A 19,210-nucleotide genomic window follows, 5' to 3' on the forward strand; every position below is an offset into this window, starting at 1 on the left:
AAGCAGGGGACAGGGAGCTGAAGTTGCATAGAGAGTGCAGAGCTCAGTGAGCGCTCATTCCAAGCAAGGGACACATCCCCTTTAACACAGAACCCAGGAGTAGAGCTGAAGCTGTCAATCACAGGATGTGTGCTATAGCTCCCTCCCCTGTCACCTTTTTATCTCTTGGTGTCAAGAAAACTTGCCAGAAGTGACTCATGCAGATAGCAGGGGAAAGAGGGAGCAAACCAAAATGACACTTAGTGCTCATAATTGAGTACACACTATAGAGAGATATGCTTTGTTCATATCTCATGGATATGATTTTGGACTTTAGGAAGGGCAGTGCTACTCCCACTCTTTACATCAGAGGTGAAGCTGTTGAGATGGTCTCTTGCATATTTGGGAGTACAGATCTTTAGCTAGCGGCCGTGATGTCCTGTGCTGTAGCAGTCCATAGACAGCAATACTCAGCCCTGGAGAGAGTATCTGTCATAGTGCTCGCAATGGCAAGCACTCATTGGTTGTCGTGGCCCCACTTGCCAATGAGAAACACTTCTTTCTTCTGGGACTCCTTATTGGAAGAAGAATCCACAGATGGGCTTTTCATTGGTCAGCATTGTCATGTGGCTGGGCTGACCAATGAGCGTTTTGCTTTGCAAGCATTATAATGAATACTCACTCCGGGCTGTGTATTACGATGTATAGACACCTACATCGGCAGCACGGTGAATTGCAGCCGCTGTTTGCAGTGGAATACAACGAACTCCAGCAGGTTCAATGAAAGGGTGAATTTAGCCTTTAATCTGATCATATTTTATATTTATAACATAGTTTATCCTATTTTATAATCATATTTATATCCAAAAACTGTCAAATATATTGAAGTTTCCACATATTTTGTCAGAAATTTAAACCTGCATATGAAGCCTTTGGTATCAAAACATTCAACTAGCAAAAGTTCCTTACTTGCCTATGAAATATGGTAGATTTATCTTGATATGCGTAAATAATTTTTTAGGCAACATATACACTTTGTGTCTGAGTATTAGTGATCTCCCAGCATGCACCACACACCCATAATTATCTCAGACATCTACATACAGCTTTGTGACTTTTTAGTTTTCTGTACACAGGGAAGCTGGGGAGACATTTACAACTAACATTTGTCACAAAAGGCTACATGACAGCAACTATATATTTCCCATTTATCTTTTATCAGGTCGGCAGTGTTATGATAGATTTTCAGGACTTTACAGTCATTCTTTTTTACATGGACCAACACTTGATCTACTTTCTCTGTTGCTTCTCATATGTGCTGTTTAATCCACTTTTTGGGTGGAGGCTCATAAGATGGCCCAGTTTCTTTCCAGTAACCTTATTGCAGGAGTAAGTAATAAATCAGAAATTCCAGCATTCACGTTATGTAAGACCTTACTTTGCCAAAGCCTACAATACGAATGCTGAACTCCTTGTAAATGTCTTCAGTGGGCATCTTCCAAAAAAACTGTAGGATCATATTCATACCTCCCAGATGGGAAAGAGGGATACCTATTCGCAATAAGTATGTAAGCTAAGGACACACCCATGCTACATCCCCATTACATGGGGAATTAAATAATTGGTTAAATCAGTGTTTTTCAACTGGGGGTGCCACAAAGAGTCCCCAAGGGTGTTGCCGCAAAATGACATAAAACTGCCCCAACCCGTAACAATCTGATCAGAGAGCGATTTTGTGTTAACTCTTGTGTACAGACAGAGAGAGAGAGAGAGCACAGCTCGCACCTCCTCCCAGTTCTCTCCTTCTTGCTGCTATCTGTACTCCTGTCGGCAGCCCAGGACACCTGCATGATTCCGACTAATCGATGAGGTCATTGGTTGCTAAGGACAGGTCGGGTGGCACACAGAGCTTCCTAGGTTTTCCACAGGAATACCGATAGCAGGGAGAACGCGAGAGCCGTGAAGAGGTGCAGGCTGTGCAAATCAGGGACAGTTGGGAGCTGTGCATATTTTGATACATTTGGATCTGCCCTTCCTATTAAAGGTATAACAATGCATTCTTTGGTACAAAATGTAAAGGATAAGTTCACCTTTGGGAACATGTTTTAATGTTTCACCCTAATAATGGATGGAACATGTAACATGTTCCCAATGCTTTTAGAAAAGATAATAGAGCGAGCGCTAATTGCAGTATATGATATTAAAATTATATATATTCAAATTAATTAAAAGCAGCTAGCACTCAGGGTATAGGTAACAGTCCCAGAATCACAATTTCTAAAATATTAGTGCAGCGCTAAAAAATGCATGTCATAAATCCCATAAACGCATGTGACCTAAACGCATATGTGAGTAAAGTGCTAAAAGTGCAATATTAATATAACTAGTTCAGGATGACCTAAAATGCAATATAATAAGTTCATCAGAGCATTCGTGAATTTAAAACGTCTCTTGTGCAAAGATATCAGCTGAAGAAATGCCTATGATTGGCACGTGAAGTTATCCGTGAAGAGTAACTGTGCAAAAGCTTGTAAAAGGGTGTACCCCTGAGGACATGTTATTACACGAAACGCGTTGGGTGGAGCCCTATTGCTGACCTCTAGCCACGCTACTGATGAGCTGCAGCCATTTTGGTACTTTATTCATGTATTTATTTTATTAATCCACGTGGATACGTTTTTATGTTACTTGCTATTATTACCTTAAATAAAATACTACACTATACGCACTTTTCTGGCTCCTGTGGCTGAGCTAATTCCCCCCAGGACCACCAGGCACCCACCCTGACGGATGACCTCGTAGCTGTCAGCATACCGCTGCACCCCCAGATGTGCAATGTATTATAACCAATGTGCATTATAATTTATGGTCTGGTGAGCGTTCATCTGTACTAAGGGTGGATTTCCTTTTACAAGCTTTTTCACAGTTACTCTTCAAGGATAACTTCACGTGCCAATCATAGGCATTTCTTCAGCTGATATCTTTGCACAAGAGACGTTTTAAATTTAAGAATGCTCTGATGAACTTATTATATTGCATTTTATGTCATCTTGAACTAGTTATATTAATATTGCACTTTCAGCACTTTACTCACATATGCGTTTAAGTCACATGCGTTTATGGGATTTATGACATGCATTTTTTAGCGCTGCACTAATATTTTAGAAATTATGTTCCCAATGCTGCAACTGCTGCCTGCTGCTCCCCCTCCCTTTGACAGAAGTACAGGGAGACGTTTTCCCGTACCATCTGTCAGATTTGAAAACCGCGCAGCCCTGCGGGGCTCCGCCACATGGCCGCAGCATTCATGAACAGAGTATCGTTAATGAATGCACTACAAGTCCCAACAGCCTTAGGGGCTGTCGGCTTGTAGTTTTCAATGAACTACCAGAGCGCTGTGGTAGTTCATTGAATATTCCTGTCAGTACATCTGCTTGCTCATACATCCCGTACGGCAAGCAGATATACTGACAGGTCTGCAAGAGACCTACCTGCATGGCACCAGCGATCTACTGATCACTGGTGCAATGCTTTCCAGGCTCCTGCAGACAAAAATAATAAATGCACATTTTTTTTTTACCTGCAACAAAATGTGCATTTATTATTTTTGTGCAAAAGGTGAACTTATCCTTTTAGGGTTCCTTTATGTAATCAGTGAAAATAGATGTGTATTGTGCAAAGCAGACAGCCAGATTTAGTTTTTTTAAGCCATGTTAGAAAAATGTCAGCCGAGGTTTAGGATATACAGCCTATGACATGTTTTGGGTGTCATTTGTTGGTTCTCTTGTGTGATTATTTTTTCTTTTCTTTTTCTTTTTTTTTAACAAGATTGAGCAGTCAAGCCAACGCCTAACCCTGAACCTGAATGCTTTGGGCCATTTGATATGCAAAGTCCATCCCTTAGACCAGTTGCTTCTACCATAGTTTACAGAGTCTGACCCACCATGTTGTTTCCTTCAAGGTGCTTTTAATTGTACACTCATTATGTGAAAGGCAGCGTAGTACAGTGCTTATTTATTGGTGCCCCTTATCTACCCTATTACAGCTTTGTGTTTGAGTATATTATATATATATATATATATATATATATATATATATCTTGAGCACAGTCCTTTACTAGTGCTCTCTTATCCTTCTGATAAGCTGTCATCTTGGTACAGGATTTTAGCTTCCTCTTATTCATAGCTGACCTACATATCTCTAGGCAGCTTCACCATTTTCTAAAGTTGGCCATGTGAATTTAGGCCAGTTTCTGATTAACTAGCTAAAATGTGTTCAGTGGGTGGCTCTGTTACCACCCTCCCACCCAATATGCTTTGATTGAAAAAATTGAAGGAGCTGGACAGACCATGTTTGGCCAAACAGTGACTGTATTAAATCAGTTGCAGCCACTGTTCAGGTATTCTGACAGCCACCAACAGGGGCTGTTAGAATGCCATAGGCGCAGTGGGAGTTTCCTCCATCCATGCTGTATAGCACAGACCGTGTAGCACAACCCCGCCCCCTGCTCTCTCCTCGCAAAATTTGATTGACAGCAATGGGAGCCAATGACTTCCACTGCTATCAGTCTCCCCATTTAGGAGGGAGAGACTGGAAAGAGCCGCTGCTCTTGTGCACATCACTGGATCAAGATCTGGCTCAGGTAAGCATGAGGGGGGGACTGGAGATGACACTCTGGCACAGAAGGCTTTTTTTTAAGGGTAAAAATCTTAAAGCTTTAGAACAACTTGAACTGTGGACTCTCCCAATAGTTAGGTAAGGCTTACCATGGGAGAAGAAAATTAAATAGCTACTTTGCTGAGTACTTTATTATTCATAGTATACGTTATATTAGCATTTGTCCTTGGAAATTAGGATCCTTTCAGACAGTCCGCCCTCTGAAAAGTGATCTACAGTGCTTTGCTTTTTCAGAAGACGGTATAACAGTGACTGACAGGTGTTCAGAAGGTGCTACTGCCTTTTCTTGGCACCTGTTGTTGTTTTTTTGTTTTTTCCCCTTAACATCGGAGCATCAAGTTTACAGTGCAAGGCCATACTGCAATTTCAAGTCAAGCCTGGGTGAGTTTGATGCTTCCGCCTGTCAGACTTGGCAGCCTGAGTTGAAAATGCTGCGGCTATGAAGCAATGCATTGTGGTCACTGCATGTCAGGCTGTAAGGGTAGAGTCAAAATTTGATATATAAGCATAGCAAAGTCTTAACCACTTCTGGATCAGTGACCTACCCATACGTCGCTGGACTTCTGGTGGTTATACCGGAGTGATGCCTGTGACTCGGTACCATTGTTTTATAGCCGGCGGTCAGCTCTCCTATACAACTAGCCGTTTGATTGCTTGTACAGGCAGCAGGAGGGGATGTCGTCCCCTCTCCTCTCTCGGGATGTCCTGTCCCATTTGGAGAGCCAAGTGACCAGCTGGCATGTCCAATAAGAGTTATAAAAAAAATAATTAAAGCGACAGCTTCCCCTAAAGCAATTGCACGTGCAGTACACTGTATATTTACCTTTAGTTAATCCACCCCATTGTCAAATTGAACATTCATTTGAATGGCAAAAACATCCAGTACGTAAAATTGGCTACACTTGAAAATCCTACAGAGCATCTGGTTAGTGTTAACAGCAAACGATGACCCTAGAATTATTGCTTTCATTCCATTTTTTGACATTTTTATGTATTAAGCTTTCATTTTATACCCTTTCTTTTTTTTAAATGTTACTGCTATCATAAGGAGGTGGATGGGCCTTTTATGTGATGCCATAATGCAGTTTATGGGTTCTCTTTAACCACGTCCAGTCCAGGCCAATTCTTACATTTGTCTCATGCATGTAAAAAACTCTTTCTTTTTTTTTGCTAGAAAAATACTTAGAAACCCCAAACATTATGTAGTTTTTAAGCGGGGGCCCTGGAGAATAAATTGGTTGTTGCATTTTTTCGTCGCACAATATTGGTTCAGCAGTTTATCAAATGCAAATTTTCAGGAAAAATACACTTTTTAATGAATTTTAGTGGACACAAACACAATATAATCCCCAATTTTTGGGTGAAATATAAAAGATATAAAAGATGATACGAGTAAATAGATACCCATAGGCCACAGCATTTTTTTAAAATAATACACTTTTTATCACTTTGACTTTTAATCCAAAAAAACACAATATACAATCCTTTTTTTTTTTGTGAAATATAAAAGATGATACTATGACAAGTAAATGGATACCTAACATGTCATGCTTTAAAATTGCACGCGCCCGTGGAATGGCGACAAACTACGGTAAATAAAATGATCCATAGGGGACTTTTTAAAAGGTGTCCAGTTTAGAGTTAAACAGAAGGTCTGATGCTATAATTGTTGCTCTCTCACGGACGTTTGCGGCTGTATCTCACGTGTGGTGAGATCGGCATTTACAATTTTCGCGTGTGAGCAAAAGTGGATGGGAACGCTTTACTTTTTTTTTTTATTATTTAAATTTTTTTTATACACTGTACTTTTATTTATTTTTATTTGTTATCACAAGGAATGAGCAACATGCGTTGTGATAGCATGGGCTGTGACAGGTCTACTTCATGGAGAGGCCTGGGGTCTTTTAGGCTCCATGCACACTGGGCATATCAATAGCGCTGGTAACATAAGCTGTGTAAAGTCACATTAAAAAACGGTGAGTTTTTCAGCGTTTTTTAGCATTTTTGTATTAGCGTTTAGCAGTGTTTTGCCGCTTTTAGCAGTGTTTGCGTTTTTTGCGGTTTTTAGAGGGTTTTTTTTTGTCAAAAAAAGTACAAAAACACTGGTTTGCTGCGTTTTGCCACGTTTTTCAGCGTTAGCACGTTTTTACAGCTAAGAAACTCTTCTAAAAACCCACTAGTTCTGTTTTTTTTTTCCAGCCACAAACCTTGATTACAGTCTGTGTGCATGATCACATAGGATAACATGCTGGGGAGTTTACTGGCTGTAGAAAAAAACGTCAACAGCAGCTGTAAATACGTCCAGTGTGCATGAGGACTTACACTCCAGATCTCTCCTCTGGCCTCCAAAGCATCTGATCAAACCGAGATTAGTTTGATCAGATGCTGTACAAACCAGTAACGGCTTGTAAATGAACAAACTGAGACCAGAAGTGCCAAAATTCTTGGGGAGGAACTCTTGTTCCTTCTATTCTTTTCGGTGAACTGGATACCACCAGTTTGGTCCCAGGCTTTGCGATGGGATGAGAGAACCCTGGAAAGGAGGTGCCTGTAAAAGTGATCCAGTGACTGTATAGCCACTTGGATCACTTTTACCTGATAGAGAATCATCCGGCTGAGAAAAAGTGTGCAAGGATCATGGTCGCAGCCTCACCAATGATCCTGTTATAACCTCTTGCCACTTCAATACAAGGCCTTGTATATACATACAGTGGGTATTTAGGTGGTTAAAAGTAGGGGTTCCACTTGCATAGGTAGATGGATTCATGCTGGGATTAGTATATCAGGGGCAGCACAGTGGCTAAATGATTAGCACTTCCGCCTGGCAGTACTAGGGTCTTTGGTTCAAATCCCAGCCACGGCACCTCCTACCTAGAATTTGCATGTTTTCTCTGTGCCTGTGTGGGTTTCCTCCGGGTACTCCAGTTTCCTCCCACACTTCAAAGACCTACTGGTAGGTTAATTGGATCCTGTCTAAATTGGCCCTAGTATGTGTATGTATGAATGTGAGTTAGGGACCTTAGATTGTAAGCTCCTTGAGGGTTAGGGACGGATGTGAATGTACAATATATATGTAAAGCTCTGCGTAAATTGACAGCGCTATATAAATACCTAAAATAAATAAATAAAATGTTATTTCTCACTGTATATTATATTGTCAGTTGGAAGATCATTGGTGTGTTTTGCATCTTTTTTTTTTTTTAAATCCATCTGTTTAATAAACTATACTGTTTGCTTTAGTCTTTTTTTTTTTTTCTTTGCAGCTGCAAGGCTAGCATTCCAATATGCTTTTCATTTTGGATCTTATGAAAATTCACAGTGATGTAGTGTTTAAATAATCCAGGTACCTCTTGGGGTTGAGCAATGATGTCACACTTGTGTTTTGTTGCTAGGAAACTAGTGCGTGGTCAGCGATGACTATTCTTTGCTTTAAAGTGAAGCTTTCATCATATTCTTAGAATGCGTTTTGCTTGCCACCTAGCGTGCCCATGGAAACGAGCAAAAGACTTTCTCAAAGCAGTATAAAAAGTTGAGACTCCATTTCATCCAGTGTATACAGTGTGATTACACTTTTTGGCATACTATTTTTTTTTCTTTTTTTCTGACTTGTGTTTAGACTAGAAATATAAAATTTCCAGAAATTTTGAAGCTATGGGGGAAAAAAAACATTTTTTCCATATTTTTTTTCCAGAAAAAAATTGAGATTTTTGGAAAAATTGACAAAAAAAATCAATGTGGAGTAGTTCTACAAATTGAAATTCATTTTGTTAAACTGGAGATGTGAAATGCAACTTATAAAAATGCTTGAAATAAAAGTACAACTTATTCAGTAAATAAACTGAACTTGCATTTTAAATTGTGTGATGATCCGGAAGCAGCAGAAAGAGTGCTTCTGGATTGAGATTTCTGAAGGAAAAAGCTACTTGTGCTTTTATTTTGGTCCTCATCATTTATTCCCACAAAAGTATGTTTTAACCACTTCAATACCGAGCACTTTTACCCCCTTCCTGCCCAGGCCAATTTTCAGCTTTCAGTGCTGTCGCATTTTGAATGACAATTGCGCAGTCATGCAACACTGTACCCATATAACATTTTTATAATGTTTTCACACAAATAGAGCTTTCTTTTGGTGGTATGCTAAATGAAACAAAAAACCCTGAAACTTTTGAAAAAAAACCCAATTTTTTCTTTGTTTCTGTTCTAAAAGATTGCAAATAAAATTTCTTCATAAATTTAGGTCAAAATGTATTCTGCTGCATTTCTTTGATGAAAATACCCCAAATTAGTGTATATTATTTAGTCTGTAGAAAAGTTATAGAGTCCACAAACCATGGTGTATATATATCTGACAATTGATCAGTCCTGATGTACTGACGGCTCATCTCATTTTTTGAGGCCCGAAAACTCCAGGATAGTATAAATACCCCCCAAATCACCCATTTTTGGAAAATCAACAGTTCAAGGTATTTGGTAAGTGGCATGGTGAGTTTTTTGGAGGTTGTCATTTTTTGTTACAATTTTTTGGAAAATGTAGAAATTTAAAAAAAAAAACCCACTATTATTTTTTTCTTTTCACATATTGTCACCAGTCCAGTACAGTGTTATTATATAACTGTTGTGATGGTGATCAGAAACACTGACTGGTGACACTATGTAAAAAAAAAAAAAAATTTAATTTGTGGGGTTTTTTTTCACATTTTTCAATTTTTTTTATTTTTATTACACTATATTTTCTTTTTTTTACTATTTTTTTTAATTATGCTACTAAAATAGTGTGCTCGAAATTGTCTCCAGCATTGCTCCTGTTCCTTCTTGCTAGTGGAATCCATTTTACTGAAGCCCAGAACCCCTGAGCAGCAGTAAATCTTTAGACTGCTAGTATATCCGCCTCCAGTGGCTCTGATTTTAGGCATAGTGCCAAAAAATAGAGAGCAGCTGAGCACATGCAGAGCAGGGTAAGACTGTGTATTACTGGATCTTAAACAGTATACGCAGCTGCAAAAGCAGCCAGCCTGAAGTGATCTAGCAGGACTTAATTTTCTGGCTAAAGTTCCACTTTAAAGTGAAACTTTACTTAAAAAAAACAAAAAACTGTCAGGGTTTTGAATGCAGAAGAGGCATAGATTTCTTAGCTGCCTGTACATGCAGTGTATGATTTCAGCGACGCTGAATGAGCCCCCATGCATGCGCAGGAGTGATGTCAGCCCAGCCCGAGCAGTGAAAACCGGCTGGAGATAAATTCCTGGAAGCAGACAGGGCAAACATATCATTGGTCGTCGGGGAGCTCAGGGCACCGCAGTGCTGAATAGAAGGTGAGTATATTTCAGCTTTAAAGCTGGCCATACACAGATAAATCAGCCAAAATTCTAGCTGTGGGCAGCCCTGCCAACACCACTTAGCTTGACCAATTTCAATTGAGAAATTGATGTGGTTGGGTGGAAAATAGTTAGCTGAAAAGTGGCCACAGCCAATCCGTTGCAATTAATGTTCAGGTATTCTGACAGCCATGTGTGCCAGCTGTCAGAATACAATAGCCAGCAGCAGGAGATTTTTCCATGCATGCTGTTTAGCATTTGCATTTCTTGTTTTTAACCCAGTGGGCAAGAATCTTTGTGTATGGCCAGATACCTTCGAATGCCTCATCTCCGTGCTTTCCTACAGTTGGATTATAGCTGTATAGCCTCAGATCGAAGCATTTTCACAACACTGTGCAAAAATTAGCATCGGCTTTAAATGAATAAAAATTATGATAATATAAATTATTCGCCAGTAAAAGCATACATTCAGCTATGTGCACTTGATATTTATTTTTTGCAGCTATATTTTACTGATGTTTAAATTTATTAGGTAAATCCAGTCAAAATCTCATATAATCTTTAAAATGTTATTGTAATGTAAGTTTCATTTTACGTAAACTTGAATTTATACTTAAATTTTTTAAATTAGTGCTAAGTGACCCTGCCAGGAAAGCCCTTGTTTGGGTGCTTCCTGTTAGAGCATGACATCACTACAGGGGGGATTTACTAAAACTGGATGCACTTGGGGGGTAAGATTATGCATGCAGCATACATACTAGGGGGGGGGGGGTGCAACTGGGGGAATCAATGGTGGAGAAGGATCTGGGGGTTCTGGTAGATCACAAGCTTAATAATGGCATGCAATGCCAAGCTGCGGTTTCTAAAGCGAGCAAAATCCTCTCTTGTATTAAGAGGTATAGACTCCAGAGAGAGAGATATCATATTACCCCGGTACAAATCATTAGTAATACCTCATCTGGAATATGCAGTTCAGTTTTGAGCACCAATTCACAAAAAGAACATTGGGGAACTGGAGAAAGTGCAGAGAAGGGCAACCAAACTGATAAGAGGCATGGAGGAGATCCGCTATGAGGAAAGATCAGAGGAACCGAATTTATTCCCTATTGAGAAGAGGAGATTAAGGGGGATATGATCAACATGTATAAATACATCAGTGGTTCATATAGTGAACTCAGTGTAGGGTTATTCACCCTGAGGTCATCACAGAGGACAAGGGGACACTATTTACATCTGGAGAAAAATAAATTTAATCTCCAAACACGGAAAGGTTTCTTTACAGTAAGAGCTGTAAATATGTGGAATAGACTCCCTCAAGAGTTGGTTCTGGCCAGCTCAGTGGATTGCTTCAAAAAAGGGCCTGGATTGTTTCATAGATACACAGAATATAACTGGATACTAACATTTGTAGGTAAAGTTGATCCATGGAATATCCGATTGCCTCTCGGGGGATCAGGAAGGAATTTTTTTTCCTCAGCAGGAGCAAATTGGATCATGCTTTGCTGTGTTTTTTTGCCTTCCTCTGTATCAACTGTGGGTATAGGATTATAACTTTTTTTTTTTTCCTTTATGGTTGAACTGGATGGACTTTTGTCTTTTTTCAGCCAGACTAACTATGCAACTATGGAGCACACAAGAATCTGGTGCAGCTGTGCCAGTCAAATCAGATTCTAACTTCAGCTTGTATAATTAGGTTTTGACAATAAAACCTAGAAGCTGATTGGTTACTTTGGATAGCTGCACCAGATTCTGTGTGCTCCAGTTTTAGTAAATCCCTCCATGTTCCTGTCCATTTGTGCTCTTCTGTATTGGCACCCTGTCACACGGTTTTACAGTGGAGATTATAAGTGGCTATTTTTTCAGTTATTACGAATGTATGATCCACTATTGTCACCTTCAAAAATCCTTCCTATAGAAATGCCATGCAGCCATCACTAGTATGCATAGATAGAAAGTGGCTGCTAAAAGCCTGCAGAAGTTCAGCAACACTAACATGGAATAATGGATGACAAAAGGGGTAAACTAGCATTTTGTGAAAAATAAAAAAAACCCAGCGGTTCAGGGAAACTTTCCATTTTGCTGTGCTGGGGGGAAATTAAAATATTTGGATGTCTATCTGACACTGTCCCTTTCCCAAACTTTCAAGGAAAACTTCTCTCCCTTACTAGCAGCTCTTTGCAGATACTTACAAAAATGGCGACATCTCTCGCATTCCTGGTTTGGAAGGAATCATCACTCTTCTGATTCCTATCCCTCAATCCTTCCTCCGCTCAATTAAGAGGGACTTCTACATTTCTGTGTGTGGACTGTGCCCCCCAGGATATGTAGGGAAATTCTTAGTTATTCCAAATTACGCGGTGGCATGGGCTTTCCTGACCCACTTCGCTATCATCAAGTGATTCATTTAGCCAGAATCATGGACTGGTGTAAACACAGCAAGTCCAAATGCTAGGTGACACTGGAGTAAGCAATGTTGCCTTTCCCACTCCCAGGCCTGTCCTAGTTACCTGGTCCTCTCCCTCTGTCTCTGAGGGATCATCCACTGATTGGCAACAGTTGTACGTCATTTGAAATCCGCGATCCTCCATGTTCTACCTAATTCCCCTTTACCAGTAATAGGGAACTCTGCCTTCTCCCCCCTGGATGCCAAGACACTAGATTTCGTCTGTTCTTACCTTCTAATATCTTTCAGCTGTTGGACTTTAAAGAAGGGGATTTGTGAAAAACCACGCAAGCTATCCAAATCATGAATTGCCCCCCCTGCTGGGTTGGCAAGTATTCCAGCTCTGATGCTTTCTTTTGACTGCAACCCAGGGTGATGCATCTCCAGCTCTCTCAACTTTTGAGCAGTATTGCACTGTTAGTCACCATCCTCCACTCTGCTCTTACAGCGCTCACTGGGGCGCCGGGCAGGGTAAGGGGCACGACCAGCGAGCCTCAGCTCTTGGCCTTGCGCTGAGAAGCAGTCAATCAGGCAGCTGGGTGGATCCCAACAATATTGTCAGGATCCTTCCAGAGCAGCTCTGCCATGTCAGCTGATGGCAGGCAGTAGCCTGCTATTGACTGATTCCGGGTCACAAGTAAATACACTCCTGTGACCCAAAAGAGAAGTAGGGCCAAAAAAGCTTTTGGCCCTACTTTTCTTTTAATGCATGCTCTTTACCTACTGTGTATTTTCCTTATGAAGCAATTAAAAATTCCTAGGACTGCTGCTTTGGTCATACTTTTATTTTAAAAGTGTTCAGCGATGTCAAAATGTGGGTAGAATGAAAACTATGATTATTGTACTTTGCTGCAGCCTCTTTTGCATTTCATCACCTTGATACAAGTATCTGTGAATGGAGCTGTGCTACAATGCTTATGCATGCAGAGCAGTAACACAAACTGGACACTTAGACCACACTCAGTCCTTATGCGTACAAAGTCTTTAAACTGAAACCGTCTCTTAAGATGAATGGTAGGTTCATGAGTAGAATTTCAATCAACCTTAAATGAAAGATATTTTAAGTGTCTGTTAAATCGTCTGAGTGAACAGTGTTTTCTCCCTTGAGTCCTTGAAGGACCTTATTAACAAAATACTCTGTATTCTCATCAGGGTTACAAAGGAAGTGGACTTGTCATCCAAGGAAGCTAAGGAATTTATCAAGCAGCAGGAGAAAGGCCCAGAAGAAGAGACCCCAGTGCCCACAAGAACTAGCGAGGCAGCTGGATCAAGGTAAGTCCTTCATTACATCATAACACTCATTCCTTCAATTCAAAAAAGCCCAGCTTTGGACAGCCTTTGGGAATGCATGTTCCTAAAAATCGCCATATCACCCCTTGACGTATCCTTCATTTTAAGGGGAACTCAGTGTAGAGGTGACTCCCATGTGTATTGTACATTAAGGGTCATTCTGGAGAGAGCAGAATATGAGTCTCCTCCAGCAAGTAAAAGTGTGTCACATAATACCCATTGACATAATTGAGGTGCTATCCATAGCCCAAAGCTACCTAAGGTAGCAATAACCGAGAGCTAACAAATTTTTAACCATTAAAGGCAACTGCAAATGGCCAAATAATACAAAGTTAAAGCCCACTTCTAGAAAAGAAAATGTTAAATTATCCCTTGCAGTGGAGCTGCCCCCACACTGCAAGGGTTAAAGGATAGGTTCATCTTAAATAAAAAACAATAATAAATGCACATCTTTTTTGCAGGTAAAAAATGTGCTTTTATTATTCTTTAATTAGGAGCCTGTAATGCATTGCATCCTCAATCAGCAGATCGTGGGTGCAATGCCAGGCTCCTGCAGACTGTCAGTGTAGCTGTCTGCCTGTACCTTGTACAGGCAGGCAGATACTGAATGACAGGAAGAATCAATAAACTACTGGAGCATTCAGCAGCGCTCTGGTAGTTCATTGAGAGCTACAAGCCGTCATCCACAATGGCTGATGGTAGTTGTAGTTCTTCCATTCACAGAGCTATGTGAACAAATGACGCGGCAGGGTGGGCAAAACCCCACATGGCCACATTTTTTTAAAACTGTGACAGCGGGTGTGGGGAGAACATTCCCGGCTTGCTGTCACAATGGGGGCTCAGGAGGGTGTGGGTCTGCATGTAAAGATGTGCAAGTTGTAAGGCAGAACAGAACTGCAAATCCCTCAGGAAGTAAAACTGTTCTCATATAAGCTGGAAAGGAGTAGTTTGGTTGCTAGAACACTCCTAGCTTCTGCCTTGCATCTCATTTTTAGTTTGTGGTTGACGTCTGTTACTTCTTGAAATGCAAACGCTCCTGATGAGTATGAAGTGCAGAAACCAACATTCAGTATTCTCTGCTTCCCCTGATAGTCGGGGCTGTTCTAATAGGCAAAGCTCTGCCCATTCCCTCCAACACACAAGAAATACAATTCTGTTGGCCCATCCTTGTAATGAGCTATGTCACTGATGGCAGAAAGGGGTAGCTTTCTGAAATATAGTATGTTAATATTTCATATTTACTACTTGCAGCCAGGGGGTGGTAAGTGGGGACAACATCTTTAAACAGCTGTGCTCTGCCTAGGTTTGATTGTCGGGGAGATCAGATTATACTGCAACATAACATAGTAGGGACCAGGGCTGTGGATAAGGGGGTACCACCGGTCCTCCTTTATTGGGCCCAGGCCAGCAAGGGGACCCAGGCAGCTGGGTAAATCAGATGTGTGCAGGGAGGGTGATTGGCACAGCGGGGGGGGGGCATTTACTGAAATCGATCCCTACATCCCGTGCCCCCCACAGTGCTGCCGGCTTCCTTCTTCTCCTTTCCACTTGCAGCTGCAAGAACACAATGGGATCCTTCAGGATGGAGAGTGGGGGAAGATCACATTTACCAGCCCTTTCTTTTTCTGAATGATTGATTTGATACCGATCACTCACTGTGTTCATTTATAACTGAACTATAGAAAACTGTGTTTTATTGGGGGGGCTGTCAGGTTGGCTGTATAGGGCCCCGTGGTTTCTAACAGCAGCCCTGGTAGGGACACATCCACCTTTCATCCCATCTGGCTTTGTCAGTTATACACAGAATGCCTTCAAGCATGTAGGTGGGGCTGGGATTTCTTTTTTTTATATAGCTACTTTACAAACTAAGGGATAAAGACAGCACTCTTTTAACATTTTATTTGTTAAAGATTTTCTTCAAATTTTAAAAAGGGAAATAAATCTGTTTAGATCCTCCTACTGCAGAACTGCACAGGAACGTTCATGAGGTCACATATACAACATGTATAGCCAGCCACTCAGAGTACAAAAATGGTTTATTGGCTACATATACAGTGACACAGTATGCAAAATTGTAACGCATTTCGGTCTACACAGCCTTCCTCATAGCGAATAAAAATATATTTACAATTCTGAAATCTATACTCTTACAGTCCACTGAACAAAGGTATGGCATTCCATCAGTTAAAAGCAATTAAGGGTCAATACAACACATGGCTGTGTAAGCCGAAACGTGTTAGCATTTTGGATACTGTGTCACTGTATTTGTAGCCAATAAACAATTTTTGTCAAGAGTCCTCGGGTGGCCGGCTATACATGTTATGGACTTATTGCTGTAGGTGATGAACACCCTAGGCAGGGCACAGTCTCCAGTCTCTGAACCCTAAATATAGCAGTAGAGCTTGGGTAACACTTATTTCGCTGTTCCTATAACTCGTTTCTTTAAAGTGTTCAATTTTTCAGAAAAGATGAACTAACACTGTATTCACGCCTTGGTCCCTGCAGTACTTACCTCCAGGGATGCTGAGCTGTGTGTACCCACGCAGCTATTCCATCAGCCTGGGGATTTCAAATCCCTGCTCCTCTCCCTCTTTTTCGTGCAGTACTTCTTGGATAGACCAGAGCGATTCACTGTGCAGGGGCTGACCAATCAGGATTGTTCTGGTCTGTCCCAGAAGCGCTGCACAGAGAAGAGCAAGGGATTTCAAATCCCTGGACTGCTGGACCAGCTGTGTGGGCACTGACAGCTCTGCATTCCTAGAGTTAAGTACAGTGGGGACCAGGGGTGGTGGGGGGATTGAACAGTGTTCACCTTTCCTTTTTTTTTCTGAAAAGGTAAACGAACACTTTAACTTTAGAAATCAGGTGAAGTGCAGGGGACAAATAGGGAAGTGTTGCTGGGCTCTTAGTTGAAATCTGTTTGCTGTAGTTGTCTACTGACCTTTCAACACCATTGTTGCTGAACACACCGCTTTAAAATAAAAGACGCCTACTTACAGTTTCTTACAAATGTGCTTGCAGCACTAACGTTTGTTGGATCAGAAAATCCTTGCTGTATATTTCAGGTGTTCGCAACCTAATTTATTATGAGTTGCTTTATGTGCAGGTTTGAATGAATGCCATTAAAGGCTAAGTTCACCTATGGGAGCACGTTATATGTTTCACTCGTTTTTAGGGTGGAACATGTAACACATTCTTGCTCTTGCAGCCTCCCCCCAATCCGCCTGCTAATTGCGACAGCAGGCTGGGGATCAATTTGAAAACACTACGACTGTGCGGGGCTCTGCGTCATTCATTCAGAGTTCTCTGAATGAATTAACTACAAGTACCAACATCCTTTGTGCCTGACCGCTTGTAACTCTCATTTAACTACCAGGGCACTGGTGAGCATTCTAGGTAGTTCTTCAGTGACAGTCTTCAGTCATTGTTTAACTGCCCGTACAAGGTACAAACAGACAGATACTTTACACTGACAGTCTTCAGAAGCCCTGCATTGCACCTGTGATTTGCTGATCGTGGGCACAATGCTTTATAGATTCCTAAAAAATTATAATAGTAAATGCACATTTTTTTTACTGACAAAGCAATGTGCGTTTTTGTTTTTTTGACAGGTGAACTTATCCTTTAAATAAGTTGACTATTTAAAACACAAAAGGAGGTGAATTTCAGTATAAATTTTCTGTATGGGAGTTCTGAAATATTCAGCAGGGTGTATGTTTCAGGACTTCTTGACTACTTTTTATTTTGAAGTGTCTGGTAATGTAACCAAGAGTTTAAAGACAATCCTTTTATTATAGTCTGGCTTAATTAAAGGGGAAAGTTCATTAGTGAGTTGAGCTTATGGAATCCCCACATTTCTATGTTGAGGTGTGTGCTTGATAGAAAGCTCTTCGGTTATAGTCATTCTTGTGAAAAACCCATCACTGAGAATACAGAGATCTGAAATCAGAAGAGGGCGAAAATTAGATTTTCTGCTGACACTTTGATGTAAACTCATTAAGCTGGTCATAGATGGATTGAAATTCGGCCACATTTTTGGCTAGCCTTAGTGTATTTATGGCCAACATTTTGGCTGCCGTTACAGCCTGATATGTGCAATTAAAAGGAAACCTATTTGAAAGAAATATGGAGGGTACCATTGCTGACATTCTATAGATGCTAATTACCTGGCTGGCTCTGGCCCTAGTATATTTTGAGTCAATGATCCATAACAAGCATTTAGCTAGTGAAGTCATAGGAAGGGAAAATTCTCAGTTTACATAGTTTTTCCTGGTAACTAACTCTAAATGTATTGAAGCCTTTGGATCTGTATACTACAGCCAAGCAATATTTTAAACCAGAGAGTGCAGCATTGTATGTATTTTCTTAGTACAGGATTTCCTTTAAGAGACTGGTTCAATCATTATTTCTAATGACTGGAAGGTGCAGGTGTTAACAGAACAAGGATAGGCATGCTTGAGGGTTGTAAGAGCTCATTACTGGCAGTGGAAATTTACCAACTATCGTAATATCTCTGCAGAAGTCAGGCTATTGTTCCATTTCCCCGTATAAAACTGAGAGATCCATTCACTGCAAGTGTTCCATATCATCTGAGTTGGGTCTGAGTATGCAGGGGACAAGATAAGAGATCTTTTTATTATCTAAATGTATTTATCCATGGCCAATCACCAAAGAGAATCTGTCTTGAGAGAAATACCTGGGCTACCATTGTCCTTTTTATTTAGATGTTCATCTGGCTAATCCAATTTTATTTTCACTACTTTGTTAGTCAGAAATAAAAGCATTTCATCTGTGTTGTAGAGATATGGCAGATGGAGCCATCCTTGCTCAGAGGTGATGGAATCCAAAACAGGCAATGGATAAATATATTGGTACAGCACTGGTGAGTTGGTCTTCCTTTAAAGGATAAGTTCACCTTTTACAAAAAAATAATAAATGCACGTATTTTTTGCAGTTAAACAAAATGAGCATTTATTTTTTTTTTTTTTTACACAATAGCCTGTATGGCATTGTACCCGCGATTCTACTTCGATGCCAGACTCCTGCAGGCTCTCAGTACACTGTCTGCACTGTCTATACCACCGGTACAGGCAGACAGCTGCTGAATGGCAGAAAGCATCAATGAACTACAAGAACGTCAACCAGCGCCCTTGCAGGTAATTGAGAATCATACGCTGTTGGCCTGTGGATGTCGTGTATCTAGACTTTGCCAAATCATTTGACACGGTACCCCATAAATGCTTAATTTACAAATTGAGGTCTGTTGGCATTGATGATAGTGTATGTGCCTGGATAGAATCTGGTAACATGGGCACAACCAAAGGGTGGTGATTAATGGTGTAACTTTTGAATGGTCTAGAGTTGTGAGTGGGGCATGGGACCAATTCTGTTTAACTTGTTCATAAATGGTAAAGCAAATGGTATAAAGAGTTCAATCTCAGTATCTGCTGACGATATGAAGCTGAGCAGGGTAATCACTTCACAACTTTAAACTTTACCTCAATAA

General features: G+C 40.6%; 1 protein-coding gene across 1 annotated transcript in view; it reads left to right on the forward strand.

Annotated features, from left to right (window-relative positions):
- The window catches only part of CFDP1 (chromatin remodeling protein CFDP1), a 106,951-nt gene that overhangs the window by 43,872 nt on the left and 43,869 nt on the right, over nt 1-19,210 (forward strand). The window contains exon 5 of the mRNA XM_089692852.1: nt 13,567-13,686. Within this exon, the coding sequence (XP_089548978.1) occupies nt 13,567-13,686 (120 nt within the window). The remainder of the gene's footprint in view (nt 1-13,566; nt 13,687-19,210) is intronic.

The sequence above is a fragment of the Staurois parvus genome, unplaced genomic scaffold (assembly GCF_062004578.1).
Source record: "Staurois parvus isolate SC_StPar_1 unplaced genomic scaffold, SC_StPar_1.0 ptg000607l, whole genome shotgun sequence".
Classification (NCBI taxonomy): Eukaryota; Metazoa; Chordata; class Amphibia; order Anura; family Ranidae; genus Staurois; species Staurois parvus.